The 22,108-nt window shown below is 34.9% G+C and overlaps 1 protein-coding gene across 14 annotated transcripts in view; it reads left to right on the plus strand.

The window, feature by feature from the left end:
- The window catches only part of ptprk (protein tyrosine phosphatase receptor type K), a 241,201-nt gene that overhangs the window by 107,295 nt on the left and 111,798 nt on the right, over positions 1-22,108 (plus strand). For all 14 annotated transcript variants that reach the window (XM_015359378.2, XM_069195990.1, XM_069195992.1 and 11 more), the window contains exons 5-7: positions 4,332-4,447; positions 6,413-6,587; positions 16,743-17,036. In XM_015359378.2, the coding sequence (XP_015214864.1) occupies positions 4,332-4,447; positions 6,413-6,587; positions 16,743-17,036 (585 nt within the window). The remainder of the gene's footprint in view (positions 1-4,331; positions 4,448-6,412; positions 6,588-16,742; positions 17,037-22,108) is intronic.

Genomic DNA, 22,108 nt, shown 5'->3' on the forward strand with positions numbered 1-22,108 from the left:
CATCTTAAAAAACCCAAGTAGCCAGTCAGGACTATGGTTTAACATCTCCGCCAAAAGTGTAAATACATGAGATGTTCATGCACAATAAAATGAAATTAATATAAAGACAATTATTGCACAATAAGGTTGAAGCACAATGCAAGTGCTGTCCTAAACTAAAACCGCTGAATGAAATCAGATAATTCACCTTTGTAACCATTAAATTGTAAGGAATAAAATGTAGATTTCTGGATATTTTGTAAACATTGACTCATTGTTACTGTGTCTACTTGCTTTGTGAACAAACAGATACAGATATTTGAACCAGATATCTGGACTCGAGACCAGAGGGTCATGGGTTCAAATCCCAGGTGGGATGTTGCTATTGGTAACTCTAATTGCTCTGGTTTGACTGTCTCCAAAATAAAGGAATTAAAAAAGTGTTAGTCTACCATGTCATCAGAAGAAAAACTGCATGTTATGTGTGAAGTTTTAGGCTTGCTTGGTCAAAGGAAGCGATTAAATACCAGAACAGAATTGCTGATAATGGAAGACAAAGATCATAGATGTATAGCATTGTATTAAATTTTAGATCCAATTACAGCACTACTAGGATGTGGGTGATCATAAAATAATATGATTTCCAAATGCCTGCAAATGTCATGAAGGCTAAAGCTATTACATAAAATAATGAAAAGGTATCCCAATTAATATAATTAGCCACAGGGGGCTTGGAATTTGAACCTTGGAGAAGAGAACTCTTAACTAGGACTATAATCCTTTTGAACAGTGCAATAAAGCTTCATTGTATTAAATGGTGTGATTAGTTGTGACAGTTAATTAAAATGAAATAGTGGGTGGATAAAATCACTGGTTAAGGGATCACATATAGTTTAGCAACTGTTGAAACTACTGTTTTGAGCTGTATCCTATGAAAAGCACTTCATGTTTATATAAAATGACAGTTAGAGAGTACAAAAAAAGCATTAGCTCACACAATCCTCTGCGGACTGGAAGTGTGTATAAACTATCGAATTGATCATTTGTTCAGATTAATTCAACATCTCCAAATATATTCACTGAGTAGGTTGATTTTAGTTTTTTGTAAAAAATGCTTGTATTAATGATATTTTGTGTAACTGATAGTTATTCTGAATTATTCAGCCTCTATGTTTATATTTCTGTTGTTTCCATATAGTTATCTGTGCACATAATTTTCTGTTACTTTCAGTCATTAATAAAGTTCAATATTCGCTTGACACAATGGGTATACATCACACTTACATATTTTTTCCAATTAGGCTAATGGACCGTCATGTTTCAGCGGAGAAAATATTTTTTGATGAAGACCTTTTGCATGAGTTAACCTACTTATGTATATTTAATGTGCATTGCCTATATTAATGATTAAGAGCACAGAAAATGCTAAGTGCCCCATATCAAATCAATCAGATTTTACAAATCATTTAAGCAGACTAAACATTTGTTAAAAGTATGTTATAAAAAGTTAACTTGTGAACAGCTACAATAATAGGGCATAATAAGATCTCAGTATCTCCAGTGAATCTTTAAAGTCTTTTCACCTACATCTGAAGGTCCTTAATATGCATGGAGCATAAGTTGTGCTATAGACTTTTTGCCACTTGTTCAAGTTCAACTTCTAGTTTACTGAATAGACAGTTCTATACAGTTGACAGTAAAGTGCGTAGTGCTGAAATTACTTTCGAGATTGAAAAGGTCCCAGAAAGGATATTTCTATAAGAACCAATGAAGGTAAGTGTCATTATACATTGTTATGTATGTATGGTGGCCCACAAATGCTATCAATGAATTTATAGAGACTGCACTTGAGAATTTCTGCAGCTCATTAAATTTTCTTGTGGACACAAAGTTTGTTGCTGCCTGATTTCCCTATTTAGATATTGTGCTCGAGAGAGTTTCCTGACACGGTCCATATGTATGTATTCCATTGGTCTGTATTATCTTGCTGCTGAATTCTGACCTCATTTAGAATGGTCACTTAATGTCAGTAAATATGTGGCGGACCCTTGGAATCTAGCTGTGTCTAAGCAACAGAATGTCATAGTGTTTCATTTCATGAGCTTTTGCATTTTGTTATTAACTTGATGATTACATTTATTGAAATTTGTCATTTAAATTTAGTTACTCATTTGTCACAGTCTGATATTCCTGAATGGATACAAGCAGGTTGATTATGGATACCTTTTATCTATGGTTTAACCCTTCTGATCTCAAGGGTAGAATTTCAGCAGTCCATAAGGAAATAATAAACAGGCTACCACTGCCCTTTCAGGAGGCAAGTTAGCAAGTAACTGCAGCGTAACCTTTCAGTGTTGTGCAGAAAATTTAAAATAGTGTTATTGCACTGTTGCAATAGGGATATCTGTGTCTTCTTGCTTAAAGCCTCTGTAGACCCAACAGATCAAAACATTTCAGTTTTAGTTTGCCTCGGTTGCTTTCAGAATGGTGAAGTTAAAATATGTATTTATGTGGTCTAATTTTATCTAAATGTAGATTTGTCTTATTAGTTTAAAAATGTGTGGCTGTTTCAAAATTCTGTATCTCCACTTTTTTCCTCTTGCTGAATTTCAGACTTCATCAGGGCATCTGTTTCATGTTTCAGCCAAATTATCATGAATAATCCAAGTGTTATTCCAAAATGTTTGGTTACTACTTTTCTATTCACGTGGAGTGTTTTTTTTTAAAAGGCATCATATAATTTGAAAGAATGTGATTTTGAGAAGAGATGTGAGAAACCTGTGTAATCTGTATTTATTTTAATTTGAATTGAGTTGCTTTAGTTCTTGTACTAAAAGTACTTTACAGTTTCATAAGCTTACACTGCCCATTGCTTCTCAGGAGTCCAGTCTTCTATCTATCTACTCTATCTAATAGTCTATCTTTTGACTTTTTAGATATGCTGTGAAACACAGATGTCAGCTGTGATGTATAAACAAACAACAAATAGAGCTGTATTACCATGTTTCTCAAATTCTTGCATAACAAATATGCAGTCGTAACATAGAAACAAAATATTTACGTTAGAATGGCTGCAAAGGAGATTGCAACCATTACAGCCTTTCTAACTCATGTGGTTTTTATTGACTGATTGATCTGAGGAATGTAGATCATGAAAGAAGCAAGGTATGAGCTGTTTCTACCGGCTGTTTCTGCCACAACCCTTAGTGCAAAAGAGTGTCTGCTCTTCTCCGTTTCCACTCTGTGAAACATAGTGGTGATTCTGCAATGGGGCTGACCTGCTTTAGCCCTTTTGAGTTGTTGAAGGTGACTTCAAAGGAGCAGAGAGACAAGACAGATGCCAAGAAAAATGATACCTGGTGGCTCTAGATTTGTTTCATCTGCCTATAAAAATCAGTAACAGTAGCAGCAACGTTTCTACAGTTGGAAAAGACCACAGAGCTGGATGGCCTTCACAGTCCCCTGACCTAAATTAAATGTTAAAGGTAGAACTGCAGGAATCTACTGCTGCTAAGAAACCTGTCAGTCTTACTACAATCATGCACTGTGTTTGTGTCAAAGGAAGGGGGATAAATGGCACAAAAACTGGAAACTTCTCCCAAGCTGAAAAAAGTGCTGTAATGGATGGCGAAGTGGACCACACTAAAGTTTATCTAACTTAGCACGTGTGATTGACATCTATGCACAGTATCATTTTTGTAATGTAATTTTATTTTCTTGCTTTACTTCTTTTTTTAAATGAGTATGAAGGTAAAAACTGCAAAAATGGTTTTTTGAACAGTTGGAAGTTTCAAGGCATTTTTTTGCAGAAGTTAATGTCCTTTGTTTAGTTTAATACTCAATTGAAGTAAAAAATAGGCATCGGCACTCATAAAAGTTGCCAGTGTCAAAGTACACAGAAATAAGTGAAAAAGGAAAAATAAGAGAGAGTACACCCTTCAACATTTAAAAAATAAAATTCTTTTAATTTTTATTTTGAAATATTACAATCTGCCTAAGACCTCAAGACTAAGATCAATTAACTGCAAAGAACAAATAAATTAATTAAATGTGACCTTGAAGCTAATTCAGTTTTAAATGACATAGTAGATCACAACATTTTCTTGTACATTCTTGTAAGTGTCACAAGGTTTTTAAAATGTTTTATCTACCCAAGTATTTCAGTCTATTGTGTGTCCATTCATGTCTTAAGTAATTTTTATTCCAAACTGTAGTGGGCAGCTTTCATCTGGCAAATGAAGTAGTCATTATAAATAGCTGCTTGACAACAGAAGCTGGTATAAAACCGCAGGCAACATTGATCATGCCTTTTATGTTAAATTTATGAGAACTGTAATTGTTTTTTCTTGTAGATAAATCACCACACTTTCTACGACTTGGGGATGTGGAAGTTAATGCAGGGCAGAATGCAACTTTCCAGTGTATCGCTACTGGGAGAGACGCTGTGAATAACAAGCTTTGGCTTCAGGTAAGAAATAAGCAGAACAGGAATTTGTAAAAGGGGCAGGTCAGCTTGTCCTGACTGGGAAGGACAGACGAGTAATACCCTAAACAAACTTAAATATCCTTTATTAAAGGGAAAATCTCTAAATTTGATAGCTGGCAGGTTGAAATCTCTGCAGTTATACAGCTTTCTTACTGAAGTACACATCTTATCAGTTTGGAGTAGTGGCTCTGACTCTGCACTCATAACTCAAGGGTTTTGGGTTCAAACACTGCGAAGGGATTCAAGGTACTTGACTTCGATTTCTCTAGTGAAAGACCTGACTGTATAAATGTGTGCAAATGTAATTTGTGATGGAATTGAAGCAGTCACATAAATCATCATAATAAAGTAAACATATATCTAAGTAGACTTATGGAAAAGCAGTATAAAAATGTTGCAGTTGCTGGTGTCTTCAATATCCACTTCTAATGTGGAAAAAATAATGAAAAATGCCTACATTTCAATTACAAATCTAATAAATCCACAGAGTATTAAGTGACAGTGGTCTTCATCTGAAATTTTGTTTTGTAAACTATTTCTGACATGTAAACACTACATCACTCAATAGTACGGTGATTACACACCATCACCAATTATACGATGATTAAAACTGTGATTCTGACTCATGGCACATTGTTCCTTTTTAAAAGCAGGAAAGTTCCTGATCTATAACCTTTATGAAGAAAGCTTTAGTTGAGCTGGTTCTTTCTGTGAGTGGCAGGGCAGGAGAAACTGATAGGTCACAAATAGCTGCTGCCTATTAGTATTGTGTCTGGGTCAGTGGAGCGTCATGATTTCTGACTCCATTTGCAGCCTGCTAACATCTTGATTTAGCCGATAGGGTAGAGAAAAAATGCACTAGGGTATTGACCTTCCACACCATTCGATGGACCTGCTGCCAAATTATATATCTAATGGCGGATTCTACCAGCAAATTAAATCTGTGCCTTTTTCACCTGGGTTTTAAGGAAGATCTAGGGTCTCAGTGGAGGGTATTGAGCTGTAAATGAAAAGAGTGGCACTTAAATTGATTTGAAGTTATGATGGTTTTTACCAGAGCTTGAATCTCATCCTCCACTTGCCTCTCTAATGCTTCTCTTAATGATATCTGTGTCGCTGAGGTCAGGCGGTTTTTGTGGTCGAGGGGTGGTTATTGTCAAGCCTTCTGCAGCCACTGCCGATGTAATGATAGGCAGGCTGCAGGAGAGTTGCACATAGATGGTTGAGTGGGAAAGTGGATCAGGCTAAATGACCTTTTCTGTGAAAACAGGCTAGAAGGTGAAAATGTAAAAGAGAAACTACTGCTGCTGGATAGTTGTCTCGAAGTTTTTCACACAACACATGTTGAGCAGATGTGTCATTTACAATTGTGCTGAATTGTCGGGTTTAAAAGGCCTCTACAAGTTATCTTTCCCGCTAGCTAGACATCAATGATTAATGAATTTTTACGCATGCAAATATATTATTTGATTTAGAAAACATTTACTAGGGAAGTTAATATAATTTTGAATAGATCTGAAACACTTATTTAATAATTGTATTATTATTGTTTTTTAATTCTGGAATAATTCCCAGTTCAACATATACCTTGTATTTCACATATTAAGAAACAGGAAAAGTTATCCATTGAAACTGAGCTATTTAAAATAACAATTTGTAAGTTTTGTAATGATAACTTGTATTTTTTAGATCTTTCTTTACAGATATTTATGATGGTTATTATAATAAAGATAGACTTTGAAAAAAAACACATTAATTGAAAAATTCTTATTGTGAAGCATCCACTCATATAGATTTCTTAATTTAAGAGGTATTTGGAAATTCTAAACATTGCATAGTAGCTTAAAGCTATATTAATTTAGATTAAAAAAAAACTATTTTGGGAAGTACTACTTCCCAAATTTTGATTTACCGGTCTTAACTTTTTGTTGTTTTTCATTGTTGTAGAGAAGGAATGGAGAAGACATTCCAGTGGCTCAAACAAAGAACATCAACCATAGGAGATTTGCTGCTTCATTTCGGCTAAAGGAAGTGACCCATCTTGACCAAGACCTGTATCGCTGTGTGACTCAGTCTGAAAGGGGCTCTGGAGTGTCAAACTTCGCTGAACTCATTGTTCGAGGTACCGTATCACAACTTCCAATTTGCACTTTTTTTTTAGGATAGGACCCTTCAGAAGTGCAACATTTTCTGCTCTGACATATGCGTGTTTCATTTCCTACCTGCACTTTAATGGTTTCTGTATGAGGCTGATCTTACTATAGGTGCTATTATAATGACCTCCTATAGTTTGTATTTGTAAAACTTATCTGATGTATTACTGTTTTTGTCCATCCAAGGAGAAGATAATTTATTGTACCTGTGCCAGAAATGTGAGATTGGTCTGATTAAGAAAAAACAATCAAAGCACACCTCATTCATAGAGACTGTCTATATTTCTACAAATAAACACACAAACATAGACACAAAAATGTATGTACATGCATTTCAGTCTCAGTCTCCTGACAGGCTTTTGATCTCTGGCTTCCAGACCTTTCAGATTCCATTTAAAAGTAAATCTAAATAGAAATCATTAACATTCTAATTATGAGATAAAAGTATAACTAAACATTATTAAAACATAAGCAGAACCACAGAAAACATGTGCACTTTGAAGAAATACAAATATAATTTGATATAATATGCAAGCAAATATTACCAAAGGGAGAGTATTACAGAACATTTTATGTTGTGATATGTAAAGTATGTTTGTGTAAGTGATACACAAATTAGTTTGGTACAGATCTGAGGGCTTTTGGCTTCTAATGGACACTACTGAGTCTGGGATTTTCATACAATGTACTGGCTTTATACATTTTTTATCAGAGCAGAAGGATATAACAGTTTATTGTTTATCTGAATGACTGTAAAACAAATCTTATTGTTAACATGGGCCAGAGGCCCTGTGGGCAGACAAACCCTGGTGTTAAAACTAAGTTGAATATTAACTGCAGTGACAGGTCCTATATCTCACTGGCACTTTAAATCTGACATCCTGCTATAAGGACACAAAAGATGGTAATTTTAAAGGAAATTTTGGGGCCATTGATATGGATTGCCTTTAATAAGAGCTGGCATTGTGTTGCCTATTGTCGCTGATGACCCAAGGGTAACAGTTTATTAGTGGCTCTTCTGCCAAACTGGAAGTGACAGAGGATGCTTAGGGCCATTTTGGTTCTGTTTGTAACAAATGAAAATTTCAGTAGCAAATTCTTTCACCAAAGGAGTATTGATCTATGTGTCCTTAGAGCTGGAGGAAAAAACATGATGAAACACAGTTTACTTTGTCATGAGGTTAGTATTGCTTCCAGATCTTTTTGAGTAATGACGTTGCCCCTTGCTTGCACAGGCTAAACCTTATTGACAGTGTTGCTTATTAGAAAAGATTCCAAGACAAACACAGTCTCCTGAAGCAAATTCCAGCTTTATAAATTGATTTTTAACTTCAGTGGAGGGTTATTAGAATCTTCTCTCTTTAAAACAGTCATGTGGGACTCTTTTTAAATGAATGACTGGGAATTTTTTAAAGACTTATTTTCCTTTCCTAATGATTGCCAAAATAAAATTACGTGACTTACACCTTCTAGGCGTTAAACCTTATGAAATCATGAGTGTCTATAAGGTTATTCGTATTAAAAATTTATATTTTTAATATGTATCTGGCATGTTGAATTATTATTAATTTTAGTTACTGTAAAAGCTGTGGTGTCCTGTATATCCTTGATATACTTGATTTAAGACTTGATATACTGATGGTAATTCTTAACCTTTTGTTCTTCTGCTTGACACAATATTTTTCACACCTACAGAGATACCTGTCCCATTAAATCAAGATGCTGGTATTGCCATGCTATTTATTTCCCCAAATAAGTTGCCTCAGATCATCATAAAGTATTCTACTTTAAAAAGGCATATCGAAGTATTCTATTTATTAGGAAAACAACAAAAGCTTGGTTTTCCGTAGATATACACCATACATGTTTTCTTGAACCAATTTTTTCTTCTCATCATTTATTGTTACTGCGCTTTTTTTATTACTGGTTTAAAAAATTGTCTCAGCTGCACATAAATACCAGTACTGTAATGATTTCTAAGTTGTATTTTGATGAGATACTTGGTCATCCACAGACTTGTGCTTTAATGAATGTGGAATGTTTGTAGTCTGGAGTGTGTGTCTTTGCGTAAAAGTAATATTTCTGTCTGTTTCAAATAAAAATAGCAGACAGATGGGTGGTAGATGCAACTGTCAAGCCCTGAGATGATGTGAAAATATTTGCTAAAATGTAGATTAATAACTTCTACCTGCCAACGTTTCTCCAATGAAGAAAGCATACTTCCTGACATCTGTGTGCTCAAAGAGAGATTGTTAAACTCAGCTGATGAGTCTGGATTGGTTGATGCCTTATAATGATGAAAACGGAGGAGCTTAGAATTCAGCATTGATGTCAGAAAAGGCAAAGTGTCAAAAAAAAGCTGTATATTAGAAATAATTTGAATAGGAAGTTAGATTCCAACGTGCCGCTAGGAGGGATTTTGATCATTGTGATTATCAAAGTTTCATAATGATTTTCAGCTGAAAAAAGAAACGTTCTGTAGTTTGGGCTGTGACTGGGCTGCACATTCCTCAATAGGAAATTAGCAGTTCACCTCCTAGACACTGATCTAAAATATGCAGAATTCCTTCAGAATTAAGAAATTGAGACAGAGGTTGAAGACCTCAGTCTTTCTGTTCCTCTAATACCTCAAGTCAGTTTGAGATTGCTGATTAGGCTGTGTTGTTTTAGTAGCAGTCCTTCCTCTGCCGTTTTATCCTCAAAGGTTGTCATTAGGTTCAATAGCTACACCAGACTAGAAAAAAATTCTGAATAAATGAAGTTGCTGTGCTACGCTGCTTTTTTGATCAGATCTTGCTCTCTTGGTGAGCAGAAGACTTTGTCGATTGGATCTGTAATAAAAGAAAATCAATTGCTATTAGTATGTCTCCTTAGGTTAAAGGGACTACAGGTTCGCCATCAGTTTTGGAGCAGTGCAGTGATACTTAGCAGCAAATCAGGAATGATGCAAAAGATGGATGAGACAGAGTTCAAGGAGCAGTAACGTGAGGGTCTAGCACTATCATTCCGGGCTGTCTCGGCAACATGATAGATGGGTTTGTAGGGAGAAGCAATAATACTAGCTGATGAAAGATTTATCTTCTGCTTTTTTTTGCCATTTCACATTACCTGCAGAAACTCCAATGGCATTATCGTTTCTGCTTTGTTATTAAGAACCATGCTGCTGTTTTTGAGTAAGCAATGCAGAAAGTGTTGGACTGAGTTGTTTCACTACAACCATCAGCTTCAAAGGATGTTCGTATACGAGCTACTGCATGCTGTATCTTTTTAATTACTTGGCATTCATACTGCAGAAGAGGAAATGAAGGTTGTGCTAATATTGTAGGCAATTTGTTGCATCCCACAATCACATCTCTTTGTGTTCCTGATTTTATCAAGAAACTTGATAAATGAGCAAGTCCATTAGCTAAGTTAAAATGAAATGGATAATTGATTATGTCTACATTGTTGCTGATTTTCTTTTGCTATTATAATTGAGTTTATCTGGGGAAAATGTGTTCTGTAATAAACTGTGTGACCTCGAATCGTCTTATTTAATTACTTATCTAAACTCTGCTTGCATGGTGATGTATCTTGTTTGTTTGCAAGATACATATTTGTAAACCATTTTTAACATGAAATATTTCTCTGCCTGCAGGCTGTGGTGGAAAAGTTATGATAACATTTGTTAGCAGTCATTTATCTATTGAAAAGCAGAGATTCATTATAAAAATCGCTTGTGCCTTCAACTACGAAATGTTGTAGGCAAGTAAATTTGCAAGGAAAAGTGATTTGTTAAGTACTTGTAATATTACAAACAAATGTCACTTTACCTAACTTCATAATATTTAACTCTATCTTTTAGGAACATGTTTTTATAACAATATAATAAAACAAGTGGCTTAATATTGTTAGTGGTTACAAATGTGAATGATTTCCTTGTGACTAACAAATGTTGTATCAGCACAGATGTTGTGTACATCCCATGAGAGCCTGGTTATCCTCAGATTTTATTTCAAGGCTTCTATGTTACTCTGTATTGATTTGTGGTATTGTGCATGTTTGTGGCATCCTCATTAGTTGAGGTATCTAATCATTGAAGTAGTTGGTGAATTTGCAGTCTTCTTTTTGTTGCACCTGTTTGGCCAGCTAATTTTAATGGATTTTGCCTCCTCCTTAACCTTTGTTTTCCTTAAAAGGGACCTTTTTAATGCCTGTTAAGTTTTTGCACCAGTAGCACTGTTTTTTCCAAGATGCCTTATGGCCATTCTTATTTCCTTTTTCAAGATGAATCCTTATTGCATAGCCGTTGCGGTGTAACTATTCCTTCTTGATCAGACGTTTTCTTAAAGGGGAACTGCAGTCCCAATTTCTCAAACTGGTTATTAAATCCCTGTAACAAAATTCATTGGCAGGAGAGAAAAAAAAGGCGAATTTCAAATTAACCACTGAAATTGTGAACTCTGTGATAGTACTGCAAATCGCCATATCGTCGTAAACCCCTAGTCTCGCCACGGGCGACAGCAAGAGTTCCCACAAGTTGTTAAGTGAAGCGGCCCTTCCTGCTCACTAGTCACTGTAATTAATGTAATGCGATGTGTGAGCTAATTAAATACAGGATGTGCAGAAGATATTTCAACGCAGAAAGCTTCCAATGTGATCTGCATGCAGAGTTAACAAGTAAGTTCCATATCAGCAAAAGCGTCTTGAAGTTGAGAGCAATATTCCTATTGGGTTAAAAGAGATGTATTCACAAGTCTGCTTCTTTGCTATATGTCATAGGGCTGCACACATCGGCGTACGTTTTGTTGCCTCGTTCTGAACCATAAAAATTGCTCTGTCTGAGGTTTTACAAGTTACTGTGTGCAATTTACTTTTATTGTGGTTCAAAATGCACTCGCAACACTGATTCTTTTTAACCCCAAAATATAAAAACAGTGTTACAGTTCCCATACAAACACCCATTTATGTATTTTGGATACTTTGTAATTAAATAACCTTTGTAATACACCCATGTATTTTCAGCTAAGTCATGCAGAAATAATCTGTCAATGTATTTTACCTAACACAGGCTCTAAACAGAAATTTTGTAGAATATTCAAAGAAAATAAGAATATTACACAATTGACTTTTACGTGAAGTCTTTGTTTATTCTTTTTTCACAAATTCTCCTTCTTCTGTCAGATATAAAATGATATTAAATGCAACACAATTGGTTGCATCATCTGACCAATCATGAACTCTTCTTGCATGCCCTGCCTTCGGCCTGCAGTCTTTTGAATCTTGTTTGTTCCTGCTTCTACACTTTCCAATTAAAATAATATTTTTTAAAGTGTTCCAACTGTTCTTTGTCATACCAAGACCATTGCTTTTGCAATATTTCAGCTTTTTTATTTCAAGCCCGCTAAGATAAAATACTGAAATTATTATGTCTGGTTCCTCTTTTATCTTAAATGTCAGATTTAAACTCTTTTCAAAATGATGCTGGTTTAAAAAACGATCTTGGTTATTGAGTTATTTTTATATTTTCTATTGGCAATAGAAGCCTTAATCGGAATTCTGTCCATGATGTAAAGTTTTATCTTTAAAATTATTCTTTCGTCAGTCAAAGCACCCAACAGATTGGCAACTAAAGCCTTTAGGGATAAGCCTATATTGGCAAACATAAACATCAATACTGATAATGACTGGTGTGAGGTATACATATTAACCTTTGGTCTGTTGACACTTTCATTCAATGCGTTATGCATTTCTGCCCAGTTGGTTTGATTTTGGTACCTTATTAAGTTATTGCATCTATACTTGTGACCCCTGTCTTTTATCTTCGAACTGTGCGAACCTGTGCAGTTAATACTTGTGTAAAAACAGGTGTTGGTAAAACTGTTCTGTGGTGCAGGGTACTTACATTATGTTTTCATTCAGTCTTTCCTGAGAGGGAGTGTTGGTAGTGTTTCTCAAGTCAACATGTGAACCACTGACACAAAAAACTGTACGTGACACTGTAAATTTACAGTGTTATTATTTAAAATAATGGAAGGTAGTGACTTTTTTTAATAACACAACAGGGTGTAACAAAAGAAACAAAAATGTCTCTGAATGTAAATATGTAAAAAAGTATCATTTTCTACATACTGCTGAGCAAATTTGTTATCCTGCCATGTAGTATAATTTAAGATATACAGATATCTTACAGTATATTATGGAGTGATAAAGAATGCTTTAGGCAAAGAAAATATCCTTAATCTTGGAGTCCTCACCATGATGATTTTCTATGCTTACCATTAAAAAAATGCTTTATTTTTTCTGGAGTTTTGTTTTATAAATATGCATTCAACAGTTTAATAGACTTCACTGTAATATATTTTACACTGTCCCAGCACATTACAGTAATGAGAATCCATCCTGGAGGCCATGCCTTTTATGAAATGGACAGAGGTGTTAATGAGGTCACACCCACGCTGATCATAGGCGCATTGTTGATGTAACGTGCAGTGCTATCTTTCAGCATTGCTGATAACCTGTTGCTAAGAAAATGTTCCTCGGTTCCACTCAACTAAGCTCTTTAATTAAGAACTAAGATTTTTTTTTAGGAAATGTAACAGGGTCGTGGTAATCAAGCTGCTCTTGGGTTTCATTTTTAGTGAAATTCTATGGCTGGACAATGAGACTCTTCCTTCCAAGATTACAGGTTATATAAGATTAAGCTATTTTTTTGCTGTATTTTAGCAAATAACTGCAATCAACTTAAATGCAGAACATGTGAGAGAACAATACCTTTCTAAATTACAAATGATGTCCTGTAAAAGCATTTTAGCATTTTTCTCTAAATATACAATTTGGATCAGGTGCATGGGTTTTAAATGGTATTGCATTATTAGGGTAAAGTAGTCATTTTATGAGTTATAGAATCATTAAATGAAAAATTGAATTTTAGAATACAATTTTAAGACAATTCAGCATTATGTATTCCATGAAATGCTAATATGAACCAGATAGATTGGATTGTTATATTAGGAGAAAAGAACATTAATTGAAAACTAATGGGACATCGGTGTGGAAGTTTATCCAGTGTACAGGGATTACATGCATGAGCAGATTTGAAGAGCACTTCTGGGATTCTCAGTTTCTGCACATTTCTAATTCTGATAGAGCATTGTGCTTGGAAGAACATTAATAATACCACAAAACAATTACTTGCTCATTTACTGACTGATTAAAATTTATGCATAATTTAGGCAAACAAGGAATTTAATAAATATATTTTTGCATGGCCCCAAGTACCACATAATAAATAGAGGTATTCCAATTTGTAATTAAAATAAATTCAGGAAAATCACCTAGAGGTTTTCTTAATTTTTACAGTTTAAATGTTTTTGTGGATGTTCAAATTTTTAAAACAAATGTCCAAAATGTTGTTCATTATTTTCCTGGTTTTGAGGTAATGTGGACATTTGCAGTTGAAGTCAAATGTTTGTCCATTTTCAGACAGGGCTGCAAGGTCTTCTCATGCACTACTATAGACTTCTTAATTACAACTGTGACTTTATGGTACATGTTTTCAAGTCAATTATCCATGCTTGTATATGGTACAAATGCTTGGGCAATTTAAAATATGCAGGTATGAGTTTATTATCCTTTTGTTCTTAAATCAGATGCAGCATAACTGCCAGGCTGATGATAGTGTGCAGTGAGTATCACCACTGTTGCTTAATTAACTGCAACAAATGAATCGGCTATGAGCCATCTGGAATGGAATACATTACCTTTGCTGAACACAGCATTTATCTGTAGATTTGTTTGATTTGAACAGCTAACTGTTTAAGTGCATTTCCTAATGATAGAATCTTAAGTCTTTGGGCGGCGAGGTGTTTCTGTTGTGTGCTGGTGTAAGCAAATTGGTTTTTAAAAACTAAAATTAATGGTTAAAGAACTGAGTGCTCATAATGCATGTAAGGACGAGCTTTCTGAAATTGTATTTCAAGGGCATTTTGGAGATGTTTTAAAAATCATGCTTAAAAGACTCATTAAATTTAAAATAATTAATGAATATAAATATTTAATTCAAGACAGGTATGAGGGCTAAACTCGACTACTTAGTAAAGAAAAGGAAGAAAAACATACCTTTATATCTTGGCACACAGGGTTGCAAGAGTGTAGAGAGAGTTAAGAAACTCTCTACAGATGCACCCTCAATGACTTTTTAAATCCAAATATGAGCCACACTGTTATAAAATGTTGCAACTGACAATTTTATACTGTTGTTTTTGTTTTTCTGCAGGTGTACAGTCTCTTTAAGTTTGCACTTTTTAACAGTATGTTTTGCTTTTCTAAATGTATAACTGGTTTAGTGCCTTTCAAACCAAAGGTTTCAGAAAGCTGAATTCTAAAATACAAATGGCTTAGTACAGTGGTTCTCAAACTGTGGTACGCCCCCAGCTGGTATGCCATATGACCCTGGAACTTTCTTGTGTGTGCTGAAAAATCAGGACAGGTTTTCATATTTTCTATTTTAATACATGTCGAATACACAGCCTACGTACTACGATACAGTGCGCGCTAATACTTGAGTGGACACAGAGCTACAATGTAATTCTATACCACTCTATAGAAATGCGTGCTACGAACATAAGTGACCAATTTATTTTAAAAAAGCTATCTCCAGCAAATAGGGAGGTAGGAGAATGTGTGTGATTTTGGAACAATGCCAATGTTGTAAACACAGGAATGCGTAGAAATGTTTGCTACAAACGCTGGTAATTTTGTGAGCACAGGAAAGTGTGATGGATAACAGAAAAATATTTAAGAACCTTTCTAGGTTAATTTGAGAAAAATACACTGAGCGTTTTTGTGTTTAGCTCCCATGTGCATGAAATAAAAACTTCTTTTTATGCTTGAGGATGCTTGCTAAAGCAGGTAAGCCCCACACTATTTTTGAAGAACCTTATTTACTGTTGGCAAAAGAGCTGACACGTACAGTATTATGTGTGGAGAAAAAGCTGCTAAACAGCTTGACCTGCTGCCCTCTCTGAAAGACAGTCACTCATAGAATTATTGAAATGGCAGATGATATCAAAAGTACTTTGACAGAGCGCGTTAAGATGAGCAGATGCTTTTCACTGCAATTAGATGAGTCTGTAGTCGATTTGGCCACTTTGCTCGTTTACGTTTACGAGTTTGAGGGTACGTCCCATGAGGACTTTCTGTTCTGTAAGCTGCTACCAACAGGAACTACAGGAGATCACATATTTCAGCTTCTGAATGAATTTATCAAAGAGAATGGCATCGACTGGATAAAATTAATCAAGCCGACACAGCGATGTAGTTGCACGAATTAGAGAGGTTGCTCCAGAAATTAATGGACGCACTACAGCATCCACTGCGAGACCTTTGCCGTTAAGAAAATTCCTGACGATTTAAAATCTGTTAGACTCTGTTGTGAATTGTATCAAGGCTCGAAAAATTAATTCACATCTGCTTTGCTTGACTAAACAGGCTCACCCCTTTCACTGAAATGTTACTTTTTTATTGTTTATTTTTATTTGTTTTTGTTCTTTTTTTTCTGTAAAGCACTTTGACAAGCCACCTTTAAAGGCGCTATATCAAATAAAGTTCATTATTATAATATTTATTATATGTGTATGTGAGTGTGTGAGAACACGCGAGTTCATGTTGGTCATTGAGAATTTCTGGGGTTCCTGTGAGAAGATGACTTGTAGGTGGTACTTGGATGCTTTGGTTTGAGCAGGGGTGGTACTTGGTCCAAAAAGTTTGAGAACCACTGACTTAATAAATTATCAGTAGTATTTGTTGTAATACAATATGTGAAGTGAAAGTACCTTAATAAGCATGAAAATATGAATCATTATATAGTAAAACGTCCATGTAAAAATCGTATGTGCAAGAATTCAGTATTAAATGTCAGCATACCTCAAACTGAACTTTAGGAGCCTGGTATTGTTTTGTTCTGACACTTCTGGTCTACGTTTCGCAATTAAGTGCGTTAGATCCATGTTCGTCTGTTCTACATCTTGTTGTATTTAACTTTATTTTACTGTAAAATTCAGAAATCCTGTAATTTTGTGTAGATTCAGTGGGAAAAACTTAAATTAGTTTTTTTTTGTGCACATTTTTTTTTCCTCTTTTAGAACCTCCTAAACCTATAGCGCCTCCTCAGCTGCTGGGAGTTGGACCCACGTATCTTCTTATCCAATTGAATGCCAACTCTATATTTGGCGATGGGCCTATCATATTGAAAGAAGTGGAGTATCGCATGACGTCTGGATCTTGGACTGAGACCCATGCTGTAAATGCTCCCACCTACAAACTATGGCACTTGGACCCGGACACCGAGTATGAAATAAGAGTTCTTCTCACCAGACCTGGGGAAGGAGGTACCGGGCAGCCAGGGCCCCCTCTTATCACCAGGACCAAATGTGCTGGTAAGTGGAGTTAACCTGTCATTTCAAATGTTTTTATTCTATCCCTTTTGTGCCACATTTACATAAAGAATCAGCAGTGATTGTCTCAGGGTCATTTCTAAAACAGAATTGGGAGAGAAAAAATGCATCAAATTAAACAAATGTTCCCGTATACCATAAGTTATGTATTTGACTCTTTAAAGTTTGTATTTTCCCAGTTTTAAAGAAAAGTGACCAATTTAAACAAATTGAGGGAAAAAAATCTTCTTATTTATGAAGTGGTTTACACTTGAGATTTCAATGAGTAATCCATGGCTGGATTTTGATCAGATTGTTATGGTAAAATGAAGATCGGTTTCTATTTTAATGGTAGTTTCAGCAAAGTTCAGCGCTGGAAGTGAAATAATGTTTAGGAAGGTGGTGGGTTTCATTACTGACCAGAATGTCTTCATAACAGAATGTCTAGTTATTCCCCTAGCCAATCATAATAATGTTATTTTTTCAGTAAGCTTAAGTCTGAAGTTTCTGTTTATGCTCAAAATTTATTTTCAGGATATATTTCAGTGTAATATTCATATTTCAGGTTAATAAGAACACCTCTCAATTAGGAACATTCTTCCTTTATTTGCAGTGATTTTATTAAATTCTTCCTGCATATTTCATGTAGTGGTTACAGAGACAGACTACTAAGATTGTAAATAATTTGCACTTCAGCTGTTTTTTTTCTAAATTTGATAACCAGTATTCACCTGGTAAAATGTTACATTAATAGTAATTTTGTTCATATTTCTATAGATTTGTCTAAATATGTTAATGAAATGCACCTTCCTCACTCAATGAATCTGAAAGACAGGAATTATAAATCCTCTCTGTGAATATATGGTCTGAGTTATGGTTCTATATACTGAAGATCATTAGTCATTTGATTTCTTTGCTTAAGTATTTCCTCTTTGTAGGTTTTTTTTTTATTTACTTCATAGCCTATTTGTTATAATTTATTTTTAAAGTGGAGAAGTTGCACTTCTCTTTTTCAGCTTCTAAAAAGACGTTATATAGTACCAATAAGTGGACTGTGTTCAGTCTCTGTTGCCTTACAAAAATGACACAGCACCAGTATGTTAAGGTCTAAAGAATATTAACTGTAATCATGGCTTTACAACTAAGCTACGCCACCGTAAAATATTTTTTCTGACGTATCATTTGGTAATTGTAGTACTTTAGTTAGTGTTTCAATTCAAATTTAAAGCACCACATGCTCTTTAGGAAACAGAGGCAAAGCAATTAAAACTAATTTTTCTGCCCACCTACTGGAGGAGACATTATATTTAAGCTTTGGTAGGCTGTCATTTAAATTAATACGCAAAAATGTCTTCAGTGCTTTATCATTTTGGAGTGACTTAATAAACAGAAATGCAACCTATGAAGTTCTAATTGTACAAGTTGCGTTTATTAGTACTGTGGGATTGCATCAGTAATCAAAGCGCAGTGTAAAATATGGGCTTAGTACAGGAAAGAAGAATCAGAAAATTTTATTTTGAATCCAGTTCTTACCACTTAGTGTTGTCCTACTTTACGTTGTGTTTTTTTTTGTCTGTTTTTCCCAACAAAGGCTCAATCTAAATGTTTCCCCAGCAGTCTTTTGTGTTGAAAGAAGTCATTGTATTGAAGCTGGACTGTCCTGGGTAAAACATATGAATTAAACCAATTTTCTGTTCTCATATAAACAGATTAATTTTCACCAAGCATTGTTTAATCTTTCCCGTAAATTAGTCTTTATGTTCAGTTTCATTGTGTAATTTGCAAAATGGAGTAAAGTAATCATATTTTAAATTCGAAACAATAAGAGACTGTTTTCTTTGGGGGGAAATGTAGCTAGATGTATGCTTGCTGATATTTGAGGTAAGAGAATGTATTATGAAATTGCTCCAGGCTCTTTTCACTCATGGATATTCTTATTTTTTTGGAGTGGAAAATACTTTGCATGTGCTTGTACCTGATTTATTCTTACAAATGTCATGACATTTTTGTAAAATAACATATTAATCTTTTGTAGACTAGTAAATAAAAGTAAAATATAACAATGGGGTTGACTGAATAGAACTTAGAAAATGGCCCTACGTAGATTTATAAGGTGCTTGGAATGTTTTTTTTTCTTTTTTCAGAGAGCTCTTCCCAAAATGTCCCCCTCCACACACACACACTTTGGATGCCATTTTACTATTCTCACTTACTTTGTTACTTGGGAACAGCTTAATTTACCGTTGTAGAAAAATGTTAAAACTATTTAGAGAATATATCGCAAAACTGACAATTCAGAAAAACATTTCTGGATGAAAAACTCCTTACATGCCAAAAAATACATTGTACTCAAAACAGATGACATTTTTTAAACAGGTTCTAACAATTGATGTGTAATTGGAGATCAAATGATGCGAGTCTTTTTTATTGCATTTCTTAAGGTGGCACGTAATTTAAGGAGATATTGATCAGGACCCTGCAAAAAGCTAACAAAAAGCTTGAGATAATAATACCCTTCTGAGATGAATGTTCAAATGGAAAGCTGTTGATATTAAAGAATCTCATTTTAAAATGCCAGTGTCATCTTTATTAGTGATGCAGCTCTTGTTGAAGCACATGCGGGAGTGCTGGTAACACAGCAGCTGGTGTTCACTGTATGCAGCCTCATGCTCTGACACCTGTTCCTTGATCTGTTAAGTGCATAGAGGTAGCAGGTGTAATTCATAGACAATGTTGCTGCCCCTTCTCTTGCCGTTGCTCTCCACATCCAATAACAGTAGCCAACAACCCAGATGTGAGAGATCGTTAGTATTTTTTGTAGCACATTCCTTTTGTTCTTTGAATAATTCACTTTTGTACCTTGGTAAGGCCAAAGGGCTAATACCCTACAGCACACTTTTATTGACTCTAAAAACTGTATATGGTAAAACTGTTTGATGGAGCATAGAAAATGCTATTTGTATAATGCGGTACAGATTTGAGCTCTGCATGTGTTGTGGAGTGACAAGATTGTGTATATCGAGCAGATCAGTTGCCAGATCTCCTTGGTTACTTGTGGAAAAGTGGATGAGCCTGACAAACACTTTTTGTATGGTTTTAGGACAAACTGGGCTGTTTGTCCCAAATACAGTTTTTAGCTGACTCTTAAATGTCTGCTTGGAAATGCATGGAATGAAAATCAGTTTTGGGATTCGAGGAAATAATTTCAGTTTTAAGCCATTTCTGGCACAAACACTGAGGCACAAAAAAGCATGTAAATTCTAAAGACCTATGCTGAACTGAAGAATCCCAGATTACAAATGGTTAATATAAACCTCATGCAAGTACTGTAACTGTTGCAAAATGCATTTGAACTTCCATTTTTGATCTTGTTTGGCTTGAGTTATTTGTCAAAAAATGGTACTGCTCCAGTGGATCATGAAATGTGGAAAAACATAATGCTTGCCGAAGGAGCCATTAACCCTATTACTGGACTGTGAGAGGATTATACTTCCTAATCACGTTCAGTTCTTTGCATTTTTAAGCTGTCTATTATGCCATATATGAGAAATGGGAGAAAAAATGTCACTGTTAACAAATTGCCAGAGATTTACAGTTGCTGTATTGGTACATCAAACTTATCAATGGATTAGTTTTTCTGATCAGCTTTACAGGTCATCACAAAGGACTCCTCTGAGGTTTATTTCCACCTTTTTAGTCTGTGCACTTCCTAGGTTTTATGGGCATCTTCTCAGCTTCTTATGTTCCATCTCTGCAAATTAAGAGCTGTTTTTGTCTGCCTTCAGTGTCAGAAGCACTGCAGAGGTGTAGAACATTCTCCAAGGACATCAATCTACATATTTCAACCTTATGTCATGCTGATTGCCTGGAGGCTGAGAATTTTACAGTTCTAAAATGTAATACTGGCAGGAGTACGGCTGACCATAACATTGCCGATTACATAGAGAGTAGCACTTAAAAATCTGTGCCGGCAGCAGATAACTTCTACATTTTATAGAAACGTTTTCAATTAAAACAGCTAGGTGATCTTTAAAATTAATTGTCGGATTGTAATGACCAAGTAGCTATTAAAAGGTCAGCAGTTCATCCTGTCTAAAACTTGAATTAAGGTATTTATTCGTGGATGTCCCCTTGCACGAAGGTGAATGGAGTTTGATGCAGTATGTGGTCTTACTAACTGCCACAGGCAGTCTTTACGAGCTAAGAGGGCAGGATTCTAAGTTATTTGACAAATATTTTTCCTAAACTGAAACCCACTTGTCCTTAAGCTTGTATTGTTTTCACTCAGGTGCAAACAAATGGCCTTCCTTGCATGACCTTTTCAGCCTTTATCAATTCTTGGCACTGGATATTGATTGTGATTAGACCTAGAGCTACAAACACTATTAGAGAGTTTGCTTTATCTTGCAGTGAAAATTTGATTTCTGCTTTCAGCTACTGATGGTTCATACAGTATGTCTTTTAAAGGCAGTTGTTTACATGCTCCATTTTCAGAAGGTATTTTAAATATGTATTGAGAAATGTTCTTTTTTTTATTAAAGCTTTGCAATGGTTTATGTTCTTGTGGTTAAGTATAGTGGTGCTAACATTTCTATTAAATATCTGATATTTGTTGTGCAGAGTTGTTAATAAATATGACCTATAACATTAAGTTAACGTTTTAGTTTTGGAACTGTTTCTAAAAGATACGTTCTCAGAAATAGAAGCAAAATGATTTGTGGGTTTGGTTTGAAAAAATCATAATTGTAAACTGTGGGGGGTGGTGTTTTCATCAGCAGTCTTGACATTTCCTTGTAACTTAGTCTGCATGGAATTAATCCGTTCTTCATTAGGAATAAAGCCTGTAAGACTAATCATTACTTTTCAAATGTATTTATTGTTAAATAATTTTTCATTAAAAATGGAAATATAAGTGATTAGAAATAAATGCATTTTACTAAGTGTAATTAAACAAAATACAAGATTTATGAGGCAATGTGTTTTCAAACTACACAGCAGAAATCACCATTTAAAGAACCAGATCTTCTTGCTGGAGCAGTTTAACTAGAGTACAGGCAACCTCAGTAGATAAAGTG

This window comes from Lepisosteus oculatus, chromosome 2 (genome assembly GCF_040954835.1).
Source record: "Lepisosteus oculatus isolate fLepOcu1 chromosome 2, fLepOcu1.hap2, whole genome shotgun sequence".
NCBI classification, from domain to species: domain Eukaryota; kingdom Metazoa; phylum Chordata; class Actinopteri; order Semionotiformes; family Lepisosteidae; genus Lepisosteus; species Lepisosteus oculatus.